The following is a 20,813-nucleotide window of genomic DNA, read 5'->3' on the forward strand; positions in this document are numbered from 1 at the left end:
TGGAAGCAGATTCAATAGGGAATTGAAAAATATGCAGGGCTATGGGGAAAAGAGAGTGGGACGAATTGATACTCTTTCAGAAAACCATCAGCACAGGCATAAAGGGGTGAATGACCTCTTTCTGTGCTGTATGGTTCTATGACATTTATTTTTATTTCTTTACTCTGGTACTCTATGCCCCAGTTTAGAAAACTCAAAATTCTTTTGGCTTTTTTTTTAAAAAAATGGCTTTATCCACCTGCATTCGCACTTTCAAGGAATTAATGATTGAATCCTCAGGTCTTCACTCGTCCACATCCTTCAGGACTTTTCCATTGATTGTATACATCACCACACACTTATCCACGCTAAATTGCATCTGATCTAGCCTGTCCATTGCAAATGACCTATCTTCTTAAAAGTCTTCTACAGTCCACCTCACTGTTTGACCCATATAAAATGTGTCATCATCAAATTTTGAGATTGTGATCCACATGCCCAAGACTACATCATATATATGTATACAGAGAACAGAAAGGACCAGCAAAAGCCCGGGGTACACCACTTCTAACCATTCTCCGATCAGAGCAACACCCATTTATCCTACCTATTCCCTGTGAAACAACTTTCTACACATGCTGCTAAAGGTTGAACCTCCCTTATCCGGCACCCTCAGGACCTGGCCTGTGCCGAATAAGGGATTTTGCCAGATGAGGAGAGGTCGGCGGCCCAAGCGGGCCCCAAAGTGTCGGTGGCACCAACAGGAGGATGGCGTGGCCCGAAGATGCGGACCGCCGGCCCGACCCCCCACGGAGGGAGCGCTGAGCAGAGGAGCGGCCAGCCAGAGGACTGTGGCTGCAGGAGTTCCAGCAGGGCGACGAGGAGGAGGCAGCCGATAATCCTGGCATCGAGGAGAAAGATTATATTGGTGACCACCCTGTATGAAGTTTTGTTTTAATGTATGCTCTGGAAGACTATTTTTTTTAAATATTGTTCATGCATTTAAAAGCTTTTGTGAAATAGAGTGAATGATTTGGCATTCTTGGGAACTTGGTGTCGTATCCTCTTGGTGTTTAACTGCGTGTTGGCGTTTAAGACATGAGAGTCTACTGCATCTCCTTTACTAAACCAGTCTCTTATATAAAAAAACTATTAATTTGTCACATGGCTTGTCTTTAACAAATCTGTGCTGGCTGTCCTTGATTAACTCATGCATTTTTAAACATTCACTTACAAAAGCATTTAGTATTTTCTTTTATATTATTTGTTAGCCTTTTTTCATATTCCTTTTTAGCCCGATTCACCTTTCCGATAAACTTGGTATAATCATAATTTTCTTTATTAGTCTTAATACATGTCTCTCTTTAAATTAGAGTTTTGTTTTAAATCGCTTTTTGCCCTAGCTATATTATCTAAATAGCAACATCCTGCCCATATTTTTCCATTATAAATTCCTCTGTCCACACTTAGCAATTATAGTGCAGTGGGTTTACATTCTAACGGCTGCTACTAGAGACGCAGCAGTGCACTGCTGGTGGGAGGGTCTAATTACAGCGTGACAAGTTTACAAGCGCACTTTTCAATTTATAACAACAACTTGTATTTATATAGCACCTTCAACGCAGTAAAACGTTCCAAGGCACTTCACAGCAGTGTTATAAGACAAAAACAAATAAATTTGATACCAAGCCACACAAGAAGAAATTACAGCAGATGACCAAAAGCTTGGTAAAAGAGATAGGTTTTAAGGAGCGTCTTAAAGGAGGAAAGAGAGGTAGAGAGGTGGAGAGGTTTAGGGAAGGAGTTCCAGAGCTCAAGGCCCAGGCAGGTGAAGGCACGGCAACCGATGGTTGAGCAATTATAATCAGGGATGCTCAAGAGGGCAAAATTTGAGTACAGACATCTCGGGGGCATTTGTGAGGCTGAAGGAGATTACAGAGATAGGGAGGGGCAAGGCCATGGAGGGATTTGTAAACAAGGATGAGAATTTTGAAATCGAAGCATTGCTCAACCGGAAGCCAATGTAGATCAGCGAGCACAGGGGTGATGGACACAAGCCCGTGTCCTAACTTGTACCAAGTCCAAGTGAGCGGGACTTAGTACAAGTTAGGACACGGGCTACCAAGTTTTGGATGACCTCAAGTTTACGTAGGGTAGAATATGGATCGCCAGCTAGGAGTGTGTTGGAGTAGGCAAGTCTAGAGGTAACAAAGGCATGGATGAGGGTTTCATCAGCCGATGAGCTGAGCCAGGGGCAGAGATGGGCAATGTTAGAGGTGGAAATAGGCGGTTTTAGTTATGCCGCGGCGATGTGGCTGGAAGCTCATTTCAGGGTCAAATGTGACACCTAGGTTGTGAACATTCTGGTTCAGTCTCAGACAGATGCTAGGGAGAGGGATGGAGTCGATGGCTAGGGAACGCAGTTTGTGGTTGGGACCAAAGACAATGGCTTCGGTCGTCCCAATATTTAATTGGAGAAAATTTCTGCTCATCCAGTACTGGCAACAGGTATGTAAAGGACAGAGTTCATGGTTTAAAATAAGGGAGCGTATATCATTTGCCGGCCACGTTCCAATTATCCTCCACCTCTAACTCTACTTTGCCAGAATTCCTCCCAGTGTAACAGCTAGGAGGAATTCTAGGAACGAGAAATCAACTAGTAGGAATTTATTTATTTTATATTCCCTCCATTTCATATTTGAAGATTCTCCACTTCTGATTCACTAAGCGGTTAAACTTTTCGGCCCAATTAATTGCGGACAGATTTAATTTCACTGAACTTTACCCTATTACAATCCAGCAACCTTATTTTTGACTATTATCTTTTTCTATTTTTACATTGAACCTAATTATATTATGGTCACCATTTCCCGACTTGCATCAGTTATTTGCCCCAATTCATTTCCAGAACTAAATCGAAAAATCTTTCTTTCTTTGTGCAACAAGAAACATACTTCCTCATTTACATGCTATCCATTTGTGACAACAGACATTGGAACAAACTGCATGTATGCTGACAACACCCAGCTCTACCTTTTCACCACCTGTCTCAACCGTCCACTGCCTCAGGTGTTATCAGAGTGCTTGTCCCACATTCAGTGTTGGATGAGCCATAATTTCATCCAGGTGAACTTTAGGAAAACTGAAGCCATTGTTTTCGGGCCCCACCACAAACCTCCATTCTCTTCAATTCCATCCTCCTCCCCAGCCACTGTCTCCAGTTGAACCAGACTGTTCCTAACCTCAGATTCCAATTCAACCCCAACCTGAGCTTCTAATTAATTACTACCCTAAAGCAACGAAACTGCATAAGTGAAGAGGAAATAATGCAGGTGTATAAAATTCAGTAAAAATGAAATCAAACAAAAGCCCAAATTACTTAAACAATTAAAATTAATCAGTATGTTTTGAAGGGTATCGCAGCAGACTGCCCAAGACCTAGAACCTGTAAATACAGCAGCAATTTCCACATTTGAAAATCCTATTGCTGGCCCATCTTCAGCCCCAGACATCATAGCTGAGCCCTCTACCTCAAGCACCATCTCCAGTCAATTGTAACCTGTACCCTGTACCTATTTCTGTGCAGCTCACTTACGAAGTGGATCACAGGAAGGAAAATTATTCTTTATACATTACAGGGTACAGTAACAGTATTCTGTGTCATACCTGTACTCTATTTAATAAAAACCTTTATTTATTATATTTTCATACCTATACTGATTAATAAAAACCTTTATTATATTTCATGCTTCAAGTACATTTATTTTCATATTTTAAGTACATTTTAAGCTGTACATACCTTTTCAAAGATAAATCCAGAAAAATACACGGTCCAGCTTCGAGGTTCGTGCCGTCGGATTTTCAGCTCCGAAATCCAGAAATACCTGAACATCGTCCACAAGGTTTCCGGATTCAGGCCGTCGGATTTTCGGCTCCGAAATCCGGAAATGGCTGAAACTCGGCACAAGGGTTTCCGGATTCGGGACATCGGATTTCCTCTCCGAAATCCAGAAATACCCGACACTAGGCCCAGGGGTTTCCGGATTCGGGACGTCCGATTTCTTCTCTGAAATCCGGAAAAACCCAAAAACTGGAATGGCCTCAGTCCCGAGGATTCCAGTTTCGGGAGGTTCTACCTGTATAGTAAACAGTGAAGAGGAGAGTAATAGACTTCAGGAAGACATGGACAGGCTGGTGAAATGGGTGCATATGTGGCAGATGAAATTTAATGCAGAAAAGTTGAAGTGATACATTTTGGTAGAAACAATGAGAAGAGGACATATAGCTAAATGGTACAATGCTAAAAGAGGCGCACAGAGATAGACCTGGGGTATGTGTGCACAAATTGTTGAAGGTGGCAGGGCAAGTTGAGAAAGCGGTTAAAAAGGCTAACAGGGTCCTGGGCTTCATAAATCGAGGTAGAGAGTACAAAAGTGTAGAAATTATGATGAACATGTATAAAACATTGGATCGGCCCCAAATGTGTCCAATTCAGGGCACAACACTTTTGAAAGGATGTGAAGGCGTTATAGAAGGTGCAGAAAAGATTTATGAGAATTATTCCAAGAATGAGGAACTTCAGTTACGTTGATAGACTGGAGAAGCTGGGGTTTTTCTCCTTGGAGCAGAGAAGAGAGAGGAGATTTGATAGAGGTATTCAAAATCATGAGGGGTATAGACAAAGTAGATAGAAACGGTTCCCATTCACAGAAGGGTCGAGAACCAGAGGACACAGATTTAAGGCAAAAGAACCAGAGGCGATGCAAGAAAAAACTTCTCTTATGCAGCGAGTGGTTGGGTTCTGGAATGCACTGCCTGAAAGGGTGGGGAAGGCAGACTCAATCTTAACTTTTAAAAAGGGAGTTGGGTAAGTATCTGAAGAAAATGTTTTTGCAGGGCTACGGGGAAAGGGCAGGTAAGTGGGACTAGCTGAGAGTTTGCATAGGCTCGATGGGCCAAATGTCCTCCTTCCGTGCTGTAACCATTCTATGATTCTACCTCTTTGACCAAGCTTTTGGTCACCTGCACTAATTTCTACTTTTGCGGCTCGGTGTCAAATCTTTTGTCCATTAACACTCCTGTGAAGTGCCTTGGAACATACTACATTAAAGGCACTATATAAATACAAGTTGTTGTTCTATGAGCATGGATTGCTTTGTCAACTACCAAACCTTTATCACCCTCCTTGGGATAAGCCCCTTGTCCAAAAGAATGTTGGAAAAGAGTGGAAATATAAGGCGGCATGGAGTTTGTGGCCTTTTAGCTGATGTCCAGAGGGTCGAACTCGTGGTATCACCAAACTATGCAAAACAGTGTGCCCATTTGTGCACAATACATCCAACAGAATAAATTCCGATTCCAGGCACAAAAATAGGATCAATATAGGCATCATCATCATCATCATCAAAGACCACCAAATGATTTCCTGTGACAATTAATCAATTAATTCCATCTTGCATAGTCAAACCTTTCTCACTACTTTCAAACTGGGCTTTTATGACCAGCTGTGCCACACAAAATTCAACTCAAACCAATCTCCTTAGAATTGTGCCTCCACAAATAAAAATAATTTGAAGTATCAGGTTAATACTTAGGCTTTAAATAAAGGTCTGTGATCAATTGCTAACATGCAACCAGCCTTATCCACAGTCCGAAGCATCTGCTAAATGTTAACACCTCATATTCTAAAACTAACATGTATTAGAAAAATACCATAAACCCACTTCACATCTCACTGATTTTGCTCCTTTTAAAATATTCCAGGACAACATAGGCTAGTGATGTAGCTAATTTCTGAACAAACAAACTGTCCAAGCAAAACACCATTTCAGATCTCTAATATTCAGTGAATCACAATCTCAATTAAGTGACTTTGGGAAAAGGTGGGACAGAGTGATGGCCCGAGCTCTCATTAATAAGTAATGAACATCTGGCACAAGTTAATCCTATCCCATTTCACCCCACTCTCACACGGTCACTTAGTGAAGAGTGACAAAGAAAGTCATACAGGCTTTGACAACAGGTCTTTTACCAAGGGAATGTTGCATCAGTGATCTTAAAACAAATGAAAAAAAATGGTAAGGGGAAAAAAAAAATGCACAGCTGACCGCAAGTGCTGCTGTATTCATTTCTGACAAATGCTGTAGCTACAATCGGAAAGTCTATGTACAATATGTTGGAATGTTTACCAGTTTTATAGTAAGCAAATCTCCCAAGGCATTGCTCACAGCAAGTCGGATGATATGCTTCTTCTAATAGGAATTTTAAAATAAATATATTATTTATTGTTTCTTTAGATGGTGTTGCAACAGATTACCTTCACTAGCTCAAGTCACACAGTATCCTTGATCTGTGGATTCCCAAGAGATTTGCAGAAGTTTTCTTAATGTAAATGTAAGTTCGCATTTATCGAATCCTGGAGTCTTGTCTGTAGTTTCTTCCCCTCTTCCCCAAAAGAAAAAAGCCTTAGTGATCAACATCACAACACAAGACATGCATGCAATAACTTAATGAAATGCGATGGCCTAGTTGGATGTCCTTCCATTTGTCCTTGGTTCTATCTGGTAAGTATCAACAAGCTTGCGTGTTTGCTGGTTTTACAGCAATGCTCAACCTTTCAAAATCTTGTAGTCTAGGCAGATAATTACCTGTGTTCTGTATCCTCCATGTTTTGGTGAACTGAGTGTCAGGTGGAACAGACTCCCCCTCTCCTATTGTAACGTCTTCTACAAATGACATAGATGGTGCATTTATATTTGGGCTCTCAAAGTCGTAATAAGCACCAATGGCAGCCTGCAAATTCCTGAAAAACAAAAATAAGTTTCCTCATCAATGATCTGAAATAGACAAATATTTAAATTTTTTTCGAGATAACAGACCTGCACATAAATCCATAGAAAACTGAATTCAAAACATTTCACTGGGAAAATAAAGGGCAGAAACTTTATTTTATTTGTAACAAAGGCCAAATAGCACAGACACACAAAACAAAAGCAGAACACAAAAATAACATCCACAGAAAAATACCCATTGATGTTTCAATGAGCAGGTGTAAGCCTTTATGAAAGGGTTAGGAGGGCTGGCTGAAAATTTGGTCAAAGAAATGTGTTTTTAGTAGGCTTTTATGGAGGGTGGAGATCGGGATATCAACAAGGAGGAAGTCAGAGAAGTCGGGTCTAGAGATGATAAAGGTGTGCATAAGGATGTTGGCAACAGTGAGGGCAAGACAAGAACAGAGATGGTAGGACAGGGGCATAGGTGTCAGCAAACAGTCTTGGTAGTGGATATGAGGTTTGAAGCAGCTGTGGGTTTAACTGGACACCAAGGATGTGAGCAGTCTAGTTCAGCTTGAGCAACGAGCCAGGGAAGGCGATGGAGTCAATTGCTTAATTCAATTTGAATTGGAAGTGGCCCTAGAAATAGTAGATGCACTGGTGATCATTTTCCAAAATTCCATAGACTCTGGATCAGTACCTATGGATTGGAGGGTAGCTAATGTAATCCCACTTTTTAAAAAAAGGAGGGAGAGAAAAAACAGGGAATTATTGACCAGTTAGCCTGACAACAGTGGTGGGGAAAATGCTGGAATCAATTATTAAAGATGTAATCGCAGCGCATTTGGAAAGCAGTGACAGGATCGATCCAAGTCAGCATGGATTTATGAAAGGGAAATCATGCTTGACAAATCTTCTAGAGTTTTGTGAGGATGTAACGAGTAGAGTGGATAAGGGAAAACCAGTGGATGTGATGTATTTGGACTTTCAAAAGGCTTCTGACAAGGTCCCACACAAGAGTTTAGTGTGCAAAATTAAGGCACATGGTATTGGAGGTAATGTATTGATGTGGATAGAGAACTGGCAGACAGGAAGCAGAGCAGGAATAAAAGGGTCCTTTTCAGAATGGCAGGCAGTGACTAGTGGGGTGCCACAAGGTTCAGTCCTGGGACCCCAGCTATTTACAATATACATTAATGATTTAGACAAAGGAATTGAATGTAATATCTCCCAGTTTGCAGATGACACTAAGCTGGGTGGCAGTGTGAGCTGTGAGGAGGATGCTAAGAGGCTGCAGGGTGACTTGGACAGGTTAGGTGAATGGGCAAATGCATGGCAGATGCAGTATAATGTGGATAAATGTGAGGTTATCCACTTTGGTAGCAAAAAACAGGAAGGCAGTTATCTGAATGGTAACAGATTAGTAAAAGGGGAGGTGCAACGAGACCTGGGTGTTATGGTACATCAGTCACTGAAGGTAGGCATGCAGGTACAACAGGCAGTAAAGAAAGCAAATGGCATGCTGGCCTTCATAACGAGGGGATGAAAGTATAGGAGCAGGGAGGTCTTACTGCAGTTGTACAGGGCCTTGGCGAGGCCACATCTTGAGTATTGTGTGCAGTTTTTGTCTCCTAATCTGAGGAAGAACATTCTTGCTATTGAGGGAGTGCAGCGAAGGTTCACCAGACTAGTTCCCGGGATGGCAGGACTGACATATGAAGAAAGATTGGATCGGCTAGGCTTATACTCACTGGAATTTAGAAGAATGAGAGAAGATCTTATCGAAACATATAAAATTATGACGGGACTGGACAGGTTGGATGCAGGAAGAATGTTCCCGATGTTGAGGAAGTCCAAAATCAGGGGTCACAGTCTAAGGATTGGGATAAGCCATATAGGACCGAGATGAGGAGAAACCTTTTCACCCAGAGAGTGGTGAACCTCTGGAATTCTCTACCACAGAAAGTTGTTGAGTCCAGTTTGTTGGATATATTCAAGAGGGAGTTAGATGTGGCCCATACGGCTAAGGGGATCAGGGGGTATGGAGAGAAGGAGGGAGTGGGGTACTGAAGTTACATGATCAGCCATGATCATATTGAATGGCGGTGCAGGTTCGAAGGGCAGAATGGCCTGCTTCTGCACCTATTTTTTTATGTTTCTAATTGCTTTTCAATTGTAGGAAATCCTGGCTCACCAGAACTTAACCTACTAAAACTGCACAGCTTACCAGCACACCCTATTGGTACACTTCTTGCTGACTGGTAGGGTGCTCATAGCTGGACAGTTAGGGCTCATTGAATAACTAGCCCATGAGAAGAACAGCCAACATTTCCAGTAATTCATTGCACCAGGGAACAGTACCAGAGTGGTTATGTTACTGAACTAGTAATCCTGATGCCTAGACTAATGATCCAGAGACGAGAGTTCAAATCCCATCACGGCAGCTGGGGAATTTAAATTCAGTTAATTAAATAAAAATCTTGAATAAAAAGCTATTATCAGTAACGGTGAAACTAGCGGATTGTCATAAAACCAATCTGGTTCATCAATGTCGCTTAGGAAAGCAAATCTGCAGTCCTTACCTGGTCTGGTCTATATGTGTGACTCCAGACCCACAGCAATGTGATTCTTAACTGGCCTCTGAAATGGCCACCCAGTTGCAACAAACCGCCACTAAAAAGAATAAAACTGGACAGACCATCCGGCACTGACCTAGGCACCAGCTACGGACACAGCAATAGCACGCCCAGCCCAGTCAACCCGGCAAAGTCCTCCTCACGAACATCTGGGGACTTGTGCCAAAAATGGGAGAGCTGTCCCGCAGACTAGTCAAGCAATAGCCCGACAATCATACCCTTCAGCCAATGTCCCAGACTCCTCCATCACCATCCCTGGGTATGTCCTGCCCCAGTGGCAAGACAGACCCATCAGGAGTGGCAACACAGTAGTCAGGAGGGAGTGGCTCAAAACTGGGCATCCATTGGAGGTGCTATGGGCCATCAGCAACTGCAGAATTGTATTCCACCACAATCTGTAACCTCGTGGCCCAGTATATACCTCACTCTACCGTTACCATCAAGCCAGGGAACCAACCCTGGTTCAATAAAGAGTCTAGCAGAGCATGCCAGGAGCAGGACCAAGCAAACCTCAAAATGAGATGCCAATCTGGGGAAGCTGCAGCACAAGACTACATGCATGCTAAATAGCACAAGCAGCATGCTATAGACAGGGCTAAGCGATCCCACAATCAACAGATCAGATCAAAGCTCTGTAGTCCAGCCACATCCAGCCATGAATGCTGGTGGACAACTAATGGGAGGAGGCGGCTCCATGAATATCCCCAACCTCAATGATGATGAAGCCCAGCACGAAAGTGCAAAAGACAAGGCTGATGCGTTTGCAATCATCTTAAGCCAGAAGTGCGGAGTGGATGATCCGTATCAGCCTTCTCCTAAAGTTCCTATTACAAAAGCCAGTCTTCAGCCAATTCAATTCACTCCACGTGGTATCAAGAAACAGCTGAGCGCACTGGATACAGCAACGGTTATGGGCTCCGAAAACATTTTGGCTGTCATGCTGAAGACTTGTGCTCTAGAACTAGCCACGACCCTAGCTAAGCTGTTCCAGTACAATTACAACACTGGCATGTGAAAAACTCCCCAGGTATGTCCTGTCCACAAAAAGCAGGACAAATCTAATCTAGCCAATTACCGCCCCATCAGTCTACTCTCAAACATCAGCAAAGTAATGGACGGTGTCGTCAACAGTGCTATCAAGCAGCACTTACTCATCAATAACCTGCTCATCAATGCTCAGTTTGGGTTCCGCCAGGACCACTCGGCTCCAGACCTCATTGAACCAAGGCTGTAAACATGGACAACAGAGCTGAATTCCAGAGGTGAGGCGAGAGTGACTGCCCTTGACATCAAGGCAGCATTTGACAGGGTGTTGCATCAAGGACCCTCGTAAAACTGAAGTCAATGGGAATCAGGGGGAAAACTCTCCACTGGCTAGAGTCATATCTAGCACAAAGGAAGAAGGTTGTAGTTTTTGGAGGCCAATCATTATAGCGCCAGGATATCACTGCAGTGTCCTAGGCCCAATCATCTTCAGCTGCGTCATCATTGACATTCTCTCCAGCATTAGGTCAGAAGTGGGGATGTTCACTGATGACTGCACAGTGTTCAGTGCCATTCACAACTCCTCAGATAACGGAGCAGTCCATGCCCGCATGCAGCAAGACCTGGACGACATTCTGGCTTGGGCTGATAAGTGGCAAGTAACATTCGCGCCACACAAGTTCCAGGCAATGACTATCTACAACACGCGAGACTTTAACCACCGCCCCTTGACATTCAATGGTATTACCATCGCCAAATCCCCAACCATCAACATCCATGGGGTCACCATTGACTAGAAACTTAACTGGACCAGGCATATAAACACTGGGGCAACAAGAACAGGTCAGAGGTTGGGTATTCAGCGGCGAGTGTCTCACCTACTGACCAAAGCCTTTCCACGGCACAAGTCACTTGCCTGGATGAATGCAGCTCCAACAACATAAGAGGCTCGACACCATCCAGGACAAAACAAACAGCCCACTTAACTGGCACCCCGCCCACCACCTTTAACATTCACTCCCTCCACCACCGGCACACTGTGTCTGCAGTGTGTAACATCTACAAGATGCACTGCAGCAACTCGCCAAAGCTTCTTCGGTAGCGCCTCCCAAACCCTGACCTCTATCAGCTAGAAGGATAAGGACAGCAGGCGCATGGGAACACCATCCCCTGCAAGTTCCCCTCCAAATCACACATCCTGACTTGGAAATATATTGCCATTTCTTCATCATTACTGTGTCAAAATCCTGGAACACCCTCTGTAACAGCACTGTGGGAGCACCTTCACCACACGGACCGCAGCGCTTCAAGGCGGCGGCTCACCACCACCTACTCGAGGGCAATTAGTGATGGCCAATAAATGCTGGCCTTGCCAGCAATGCCCACAACCCATGACCAAATCCAAAAAAAACAGCAAGTGCAGCAAATATTCGTGCTCACGATGCCTTACTGCAATAGGGTTCATTTTAATCAAGACTTTCAAATGGTATTTGTCGTAACCAGGAATTCAAACTCATTAAAGTTTTAAAATCCCTATTCTACAGTTTAAAACTTTTGCAGCTCAAACTTATTAAAATACCTCCACAATTTACACAAGCATCACGATACATTTCCAAAGCATCAATGAACCAAGAGTTGGCATGGTTGAATCTGAGCTGCTGAATTTCATATTTTGTGACTCGCTCTCAAGTTTCTTTCAGTGCTTACATAGGATATAGGGCACAGAAACGGGCCTTGTGGCCCAACCAGTCCATGCCATTTATGCTCCATTCGAGCCTCCTCCCATCTTTCATCATCTAAATCTGTCAGCATAACCCTCTATTCCTTTCTCCATATGCTTGTTTAGCCTCCCCTTAAATGCATCTACACTATTCACTTCAACCACTCTCCATGGTAGCGAGTTCCACATTCTCACCACTCTTTTAGTAAAGAAGCTTCCTCTGAATTCCCTATTGGATTTCTTGGTGACTATCTTATATTGATGGTCTCTAAGTTATGCTCGTCCCCACAAGTGGAAACATTGGGCCCAAGTTTCCACATGATTCGCGCCTGATTTTTAGGAGCAACTGGTGGAGAACGGATTATTTTAGAAATCGCAATTCTCCACATTTTTTTTTCTGCAGTTCTAGTCAGGGGGCGTGTCCGGCCACTGACGCCTGATTTGAAAGTTTCCACAGTGAAAATGTACTCCAAACTAAAGTAGAATGGCGCCAGTGAAGATTTTTGTAGAACTGAAAAAACCTGTTCTACACATTAAAAAATCAGGCGCAGGTTACAAATTAGGTGCCCAGAACGAGGTGGGGGGAAAGGGAACTCATTAAATTTGACAATAAATCCTTATTTATACTTCTACAAATATTATACAAATAAATCCAACCTGAATAAACATTTATAAGCCAAGAAAAGATTAAATAAACCATCTTCCTACCTGTGTGAAAGTGCTTCAGCCACGGAGAATTCTGCAGCGTTCGTGCCGCTGAGCGAGAGGGAGGGAGAGAGAGAGAGAGGGGGGGGTCGGGGAAGAGGAGCGGGTGTCGGGTCGGGGGGGGGGGGGAGCGGGTGTCGGGTCGGGGGGGGGGGGGGAGCGGGTGTCGGGTCGGGGGGGGGGGAGCGGGTGTCGGGTCGGGGGGGGGGGAGCGGGTGTCGGGTCGGGGGGGGGGGAGCGGGTGTCGGGTCGGGGGGGGGGGAGCGGGTGTCGGGTCGGGGGGGGGGGGGGGGAGGGGAGAGCGGGTGTCGGGTCTGGTCGGGCGGGGAGCAGGAGCTGGCCGTGGGAGGAGCCTCATTCACGCAGCCCCAGTGAGGCCATTGGGCCAGGGCTAGGGGCTGCGTGCTTCAGGCCCCTCCCACACAGTTCGGCGCCTGGAGCTACTGCACTTGCGTGCCGACTGTAGCGCACATGTGCAGAGGTCCCGGCACTGTTTTCAGCGCAGGAACCTGACTTCCCCCCCCCCCCCCAGCTCGTGCCGGCTGCGCCGAGTGCCACAGGACCTGTAAGTCGGTGGAGAATACCGAGGATTTTTTTAGGCGCCGTTTTCTGCGCGAAAAACGGGTGCCCAGCTCGGAGGGGCGCCCGTTTTTTTTCTTGTGGAAACTTGGGCCCATTCTCTCTGCATCCACTCTATCAAAATCTTTCATAATTTTAAAGACTTCTATTAGGTCACCCCTCAGCCACCTTTTTTCAAGAAAGAGACCCAGCCTGTTCATCCTTTCCTGGTATGTATATCCTCGCATTTCTAGTATCATCCTTGTAAATCTTCTCTGCATCCTCTCTAGTGTCTCTATATCCACTTTATAATACGACGACCAGAACTGTACGCAGTACTCTGTGTGGTCTAACCAAAGTTCAATGCAGGTTAAGCATAACTTCTCTACTTTTCAATTCTATACCTCTAGATACAAACCCTCGTGCTTGGTTCGCTTTTTTACAGCCTTGCTAACCTGTGTCGCAACTTTTAGCAATTTGTGCATTTGTACTCCGAGATCCCTTTGTTCTGGTCGTTGTATTATAAAGTGGACATAGAGACAGGGTGCAGAGAAGATTTACAAGGATAGAAACATAGAAACATAGAAAATAGGTGCAGGAGTAGGCCATTCGGCCCTTCTAGCCTGCACCGCCATTCAATGAGTTCATGGCTGAACATGCAACTTCAGTACCCCATTCCTGCTTTCTCACCATACCCCTTGATTCCCCTAGTAGTAAGGACTTCATCTAACTCCTTTTTGAATATATTTAGTGAATTGGCCTCAACAACTTTCTGTGGTAGAGAATTCCACAGGTTCACCACTCTCTGGGTGAAGAAATTCCTCCTCATCTCAGTCCTAAATGGCTTCCCCCTTATCCTTAGACTGTGTCCCCTGGTTCTGGATTTCCCCAACATTGGGAACATTCTTCCTGCATCTAACCTGTCTAACCCCGTCAGAATTTTAAACGTTTCTATGAGGTCCCCTCTCATTCTTCTGAACTCCAGTGAATACAAGCCCAGTTGATCCAGTCTTTCTTGATAGGTCAGTCCCGCCATCCCGGGAATCAGTCTGGTGAACCTTCGCTGCACTCCCTCAATAGCAAGAATGTCCTTCCTCAGGTTAGGAGACCAAAACTGTACACAATACTCCAGGTGTGGCCTCACCAAGGCCCTGTACAATTGTAGCAACACCTCCCTGCCCTTGTACTCAAATCCCCTCGCTATGAAGGCCAACATGCCATTTGCTTTCTTAACCGCCTGCTGTACCTGCATGCCAACCTTCAATGACTGATGTACCATGACACCCAGGTCTCTTTGCACCTCTCCTTTTCCTAATCTGTCACCATTCAGATAATAGTCTGTCTCTCTGTTTTTACCACCAAAGTGGATAACCTCACATTTATCCACATTATACTTCATCTGCCATGCATTTGCCCACTCACCTAACCTATCCAAGTCGCTCTGCAGCCTCATAGAATCCTCCTTGCAGCTCACACTGCCACCCAACTTAGTGTCATCCGCAAATTTGGAGATACTACATTTAATCCCCTCGTCTAAATCATTAATGTACAGTGTAAACAGCTGGGGCCCCAGCACAGAACCTTGCGGTACCCCACTAGTCACTGCCTGCCATTCTGAAAAGTCCCCATTTACTCCTACTCTTTGCTTCCTGTCTGACAACCAGTTCTCAATCCATGTCAGCACACTACCCCCAATCCCATGTGCTTTAACTTTGCACATTAATCTCTTGTGTGGGACCTTGTCGAAAGCCTTCTGAAAGTCCAAATATACCACATCGACTGGTTCTCCCTTGTCCACTCTACTGGAAACATCCTCAAAAAATTCCAGAAGATTTGTCAAGCATGATTTCCCTTTCACAAATCCATGCTGACTTGGATCTATCATATTACCTCTTTCCAAATGCACTGCAATTACATCCTTAATAATTGATTCCATCATTTTACCCACTACCGATGTCAGGCTGACCGGTCTGTAATTCCCTGTTTTCTCTCTCCCTCCTTTTTTAAAAAGTGGGGTTACATTGGCTACCCTCCACTCCATAGGAACTGATCCAGAGTCAATGGAATGTTGGAAAATGACTGTCAATGCATCCACTATTTCCAAGGCCACCTCCTTAAGTACTCTGGGATGCAGTCCATCAGGCCCTGGGGATTTATCGGCCTTCAATCCCATCAATTTCCCCAACACAATTTCCCGACTAATAAGGATTTCCCTCAGTTCCTCCTCCTTACTAGACCCTCCGACCCCTTTTATATCCGGAAGGTTGTTTGTGTCCTCCTCAGTGAATACCGAACCAAAGTACTTGTTCAATTGGTCCGCCATTTCTTTGTTCCCCGTTATGACTTCCCCTGATTCTGACTGCAGGGGACCTACGTTTGTCTTCACTAACCTTTTTCTCTTTACATATCTATAGAAACTTTTGCAATCCGCCTTAATGTTCCCTGCAAGCTTCTTCTCGTACTCCATTTTCCCTGCCCTAATCAAACCCTTTGTCCTCCTCTGCTGAGTTCTAAATTTCTCCCAGTCCCCGGGTTCTCTGCTATTTCTGGCCAATTTGTATGCCACTTCCTTGGCTTTAATGCTATCCCTGATTTCCCTTGATAGCCACGGTTGAGCCACCTTCCCTTTTTTATTTTTACGACAGACAGGAATGTACAATTGTTGTAGTTCATCCATGCGGTCTCTAAATGTCTGCCATTGCCCATCCACAGTCAACCCCTTCAGTATCATTCGCCAATCTATCCTAGCCAATTCACGCCTCATACCTTCAAAGTTACCCTTCTTTAAGTTCTGGACCATGGTCTCTGAATTAACTGTTTCATTCTCCATCCTAATGCAGAATTCCACCATATTATGGTCACTCTTCCCCAAGGGGCCTCGCACAACGAGATTGCTAATTAATCCTCTCTCATTACACAACACCCAGTCTAAGATGGCCTCCCCCCTAGTTGGTTCCTCGACATATTGGTCTAAAAAACCACCCCTTATGCACTCCAGGAAATCCTCCTCTACCGTATTGCTTCCAGTTTGGTTAACCCAATCTATGTGCATATTAAAGTCACCCATTATAACTGCTGCACCTTTATTGCACGCACCCCTAATTTCATGTTTGATGCCCTCCCCAACATCACTACTACTGTTTGGAGGTCTGTACACAACTCCCACTAACGTTTTTTGCCCTTTGGTATTCTGCAGCTCCACCCATATAGATTCCACATCATCCAAGCTAATGTCCTTCCGAACTATTGCATTAATCTCCTCTTTAACCAGCAATGCTACCCCACCTCCTTTTCCTTTTATTCTATCTTTCCTGAATGTTGAATACCCCTGGATGTTGAGTTCCCAGCCCTGATCATCCTGGAGCCACGTCTCCGTAATCCCAATCACATCATATTTGTTAACATCTATTTGCACAGTTAATTCATCCACTTTATTGCGGATACTCCTTGCATTAAGACACAAAGCCTTCAGGCTTGTTCTTTTAACACCCTTTGTCCTTTTAGAATTTTGCTGTACAGTGGCCCTTTTTGTTCTTTGCCTTGGGTTTCTCTGCCCTCCACTTTTCCTCATCTCCTTTCTGTCTTTTGCTTTTGCCTCCTTTTTGTTTCCCTCTGTCTCCCTGCATTGGTTCCCATCCCCCTGCCATATCAGTTTAAATCCTCCCCAACAGCACTAGCAAACACTCCCCCTAGGACATTGGTTCCGGTCCTGCCCAGGTACAGACCGTCCGGTTTGTACTGGTCCCACCTCCCCCAGAACCGGTTCCAATGCCCCAGGAATTTGAATCCCTCCCTGTTGCACCACTGCTCAAGCCACGTATTCATCTGCGCTATCCTGCGATTCCTACTCTGACTATCACGTGGCACTGGTAGCAATCCCGAGATTACTACTTTTGAGGTCCTACTTTTTAATTTAGCTCCTAGCTCCTTAAATTAGTTTCGTAGGACCTCATCCCTCTTTTTACCTATGTCGTTGGTACCAATGTGCACCACGACAACTGGCTGTTCTCCCTCCCTTTTTAGAATGTCCTGCACCCGCTCAGAGACATCCTTGACCCTTGCACCAGGGAGGCAACATACCATCCTGGAGTCTCGGTTGCGGCCGCAGAAACGCCTATCTATTCCCCTCACCATTGAATCCCCAATCACTATTGCTCTCCCACTCTTTTTCCTGCCCTCCTGTGCAGCAGAGCCAGCCACGGTGCCATGAACTTGGCTGCTGCTGCCCTCCCCTGATGAGTCATCCCCCTCAACAGTACCCAAAGCAGTGTATCTGTTTTGCAGGGGACTCCTGCACTACCTTCCTTGCACTGCTCTTCCTGTTGGTCTTCCATTCCCTATCTGGCTGTGGACCCTTTCCCTGTGGTACGACCAACTCGCTACACGTGATACTCACGTCATTCTCAGCATCGTGGATGCTCCAGAGTGAATCCACCCTCAGCTCCAACTCCGCAACGCGGTCTGTCAGGAGCTGGAGGCGGATACACTTCCCGCACACGTAATCGTCAGGGACACCGGAAGTGTCCCTGAGTTCCCACATGGTACAGGAGGAGCATAACACCCGACCGAGCTCTCCTGCCATGACTTAACCCTTATATACACTTAAATTGGCAACAACAGTGTTAAAAGTTACTCACTGATATAGAAGAGAAAAAAGAAAAACTACTCACCAATCACCAGCCAATCACTTACCCTCTTGGCTGTGACGTCACCTTTTGATTTCTTTCTACTTCTTTTTTGCCTTCTCCCTGTAGCTGCACAAGTCCCGCCTTTTATAGGCCTCTCCACGCACCTCCTCGATGCTGCTCCCGACTGCTGCCGACGCTGGGCCCCGGACTCCCTGCTGTGCCTTTTATAGGCCTCACCACGCACCTCCTCGATGCTGCTCCCGACTGCCGCCGACTCTGGGCCCCGGACTCCCTGCTGTGCCTTTTATAGGCCGCTCCACGCACCTCCTCGATGCTGCTCCCGACTGCCGCCGACTCTGGGCCCCGGACTCCCTGCTGTGCCTTTTATAGGCCGCTCCACGCACCTCCTCGATGCTGCTCCCGACTGCCGCCGATGATACCAGAAATGTGAGGATATACATACCAGGAAAGGATGAACAGGCTGGGTCTCTTTCTTGAAAAAAGGCGGCTGAGGGGTGACCTAATAGAGGTCTTTAAAATTATGAAAGATTTTGATAGAGTGGATGCAGAGAGAATGTTTCCACTTGTGGGGACGAGCATAACTTAGAGACCATCAATATAAGATAGTCACCAAGAAATCCAATAGGGAATTCAGAAGAAGCTTCTTTACTAAAAGAGTTGCACCCCACCCAGACTCGCATCCTCCCAAGTAATAAGTGACATCCCCATTCTTCCTACCAAAATGTGAAACTTGACATTTATCTGTGTTGAACTTCATTTGCCAATTATATGCCCATTCTGCAAGTTTATTAATGTCCTCCTGTAATTTGTTACAGTCCTCCTCAGTATTGACTATCCCCCCCAATTTGGAGTCATCTGTAAATTTAGAAATTGTGTTTTTGATTCCAAAGTCTATATCGTTAATATAAATTGTGAGCAGTGGTCCCAGTGCTATACTGAGCTGACTGCTCGGTGATCAACAGCATTCCAGCAGCCAGCCTCCTTTAATACTTACTGTGCAAAATAACAAGCTACTCCTTGAACTTAGTGTAATTTTGTACAATACTGCTGCCATAAATGCTACCAATTAGAAGATGGAAAGAAAAAACATCTTCTGATTACCATGATAACTCTCAATACACTGGAAGGACTAGTTTCTTTTAAGAAAAATCAACTACACAGATTTTAAATCATCTTTGTGAGATACTATCTGTAGTTCTACCTCCTTGAATCCATTTATTACCAAGTCAAATCTCCCACACTGGATTTACAGTTATGGTTAAAGTTGCCACTAGTTCCAATAGTGTAATGAAGAGTGAGCGCGATGGTACGTGAACATACAACCACACTTTCAAAAGATTCAGTACCTGAAACTGAAGTGGTGACAGTACAGCAAGTCATAAATTTGATATCCTATGTCATGCACAAATCCTCAACTCCGGAGGCAAGCAGATAATCTCACTCAAATCTTTTGCAATGCTATTTCTGAGCCAGCATCCAGCACACAATTTGGTAGAGTAATTTTAGAATATATTTGTTAACAACTCCATTTGCGTAGAAGTTTGGTCTTTAGTCTTTAGCACAAGTCTGAAATGAACCATATCTGTAAATGATTCAAATTGTGATGTTGTCTGAAATTGATACGTCTTCCAATCAGCAAAATGTACAAACAATGAGCTCAATGCACACACATGTACCAGAACACTCGTGATGTTCAAAGTACCGAACAGCATTTGTAGCATTACACTTTGCTCTCTGGTACAAATGCCAGTGAATACTTGGCATAGATAGAATATTTTACATGCTAAAAATGCTTGTCATTGGACACCCAGTGTCATATTTCAACATATATTTACCTACTATTATTCAAAGATTTCCCCTCCATTCCAAATACATCTGAAACTGAGGAGGAAAGAGCGTGCAAGTTGATAACTGAGTTAAGATATGACTTTCAACCAACAACGCAAATGCTTGAGAACTTGCATGACATCTATAAATTTCTAAAAACGACTCTCATTTTACCCATTGAAATCATCCTTAATTCAGTTCATCCAAAACTGCTGTCCATATCCTAATTCACACCATGCCCCATTCACCCATCACCTGTGTGTTCTGACCTATATTGGTTCCCTTCAGCAACGCATCGAATTTTAAATTCTCATCTGCCGTTCAAAACCCTCCACGGCCACACCCTTCCCATCTCTAACTTCCACCAGCCTGACAACCCCACCCGAGATTTCTGCGTTCTGCCAATTCTCGTCTCTTGTATATCCCCGATTTCCATCAACACACCATTGGCAGCCGTGCTTACAGCTACCATGGTCCTAAGCTCTGGAATTGCTTCACTAAGGGCCCAAGTTTCGGCCTCAGTTGCTCCTAATTTTTTGGAGCAACTGGTGTAGAACGGAGTATCTTAGAAATTCAAATTCTCGGCATTTAGTTTGCTCCAGTTCTAGTCAGTTAGAACAGTTTCACTTTGGAACAGAATTTTTTTTTCCAAAAAGGGGGCGTGTCCGGCCACTTACGCCTGTTTTCAAAGTTTCGGCAGTGAAAACTTACTCCAAACTAACTTAGAATGGAGTAAGTGAAGATTTTTGTACGCTCGAAAAAACCTTGTCTACACTTTAGAAAATCAGGCGCAGGGAATGGGGGGGGTTTAAAAGGGAAGTTTACAAACATTAAACACTTCAGTTTTACAAATAAAGAGCCATCATCAATAATAAATGATAAAAACATCAATAAATCAACCAATAAATCAATCAAAAAATTAATAAGAAATAATTTTTTTTAAATCAATCAATAAATAAAACATTTTCTACTTACCGACTGC

General features: G+C 44.4%; 1 protein-coding gene across 4 annotated transcripts in view; it reads right to left on the reverse strand.

Moving 5' to 3' along the window:
• The window catches only part of ilrun (inflammation and lipid regulator with UBA-like and NBR1-like domains), a 111,891-nt gene that overhangs the window by 70,976 nt on the left and 20,102 nt on the right, over positions 1-20,813 (reverse strand). For all 4 annotated transcript variants that reach the window (XR_011587474.1, XR_011587475.1, XM_070858880.1 and 1 more), the window contains exon 2: positions 6,627-6,781. Coding sequence is in view for 2 of the 4 variants with exons in the window: in XM_070858880.1 (XP_070714981.1) it covers positions 6,627-6,781 (155 nt within the window). In the remaining 2 variants the exon portion in view is untranslated. The remainder of the gene's footprint in view (positions 1-6,626; positions 6,782-20,813) is intronic.

This window comes from Pristiophorus japonicus, chromosome 17 (genome assembly GCF_044704955.1).
Source record: "Pristiophorus japonicus isolate sPriJap1 chromosome 17, sPriJap1.hap1, whole genome shotgun sequence".
NCBI classification, from domain to species: Eukaryota; Metazoa; Chordata; class Chondrichthyes; family Pristiophoridae; genus Pristiophorus; species Pristiophorus japonicus.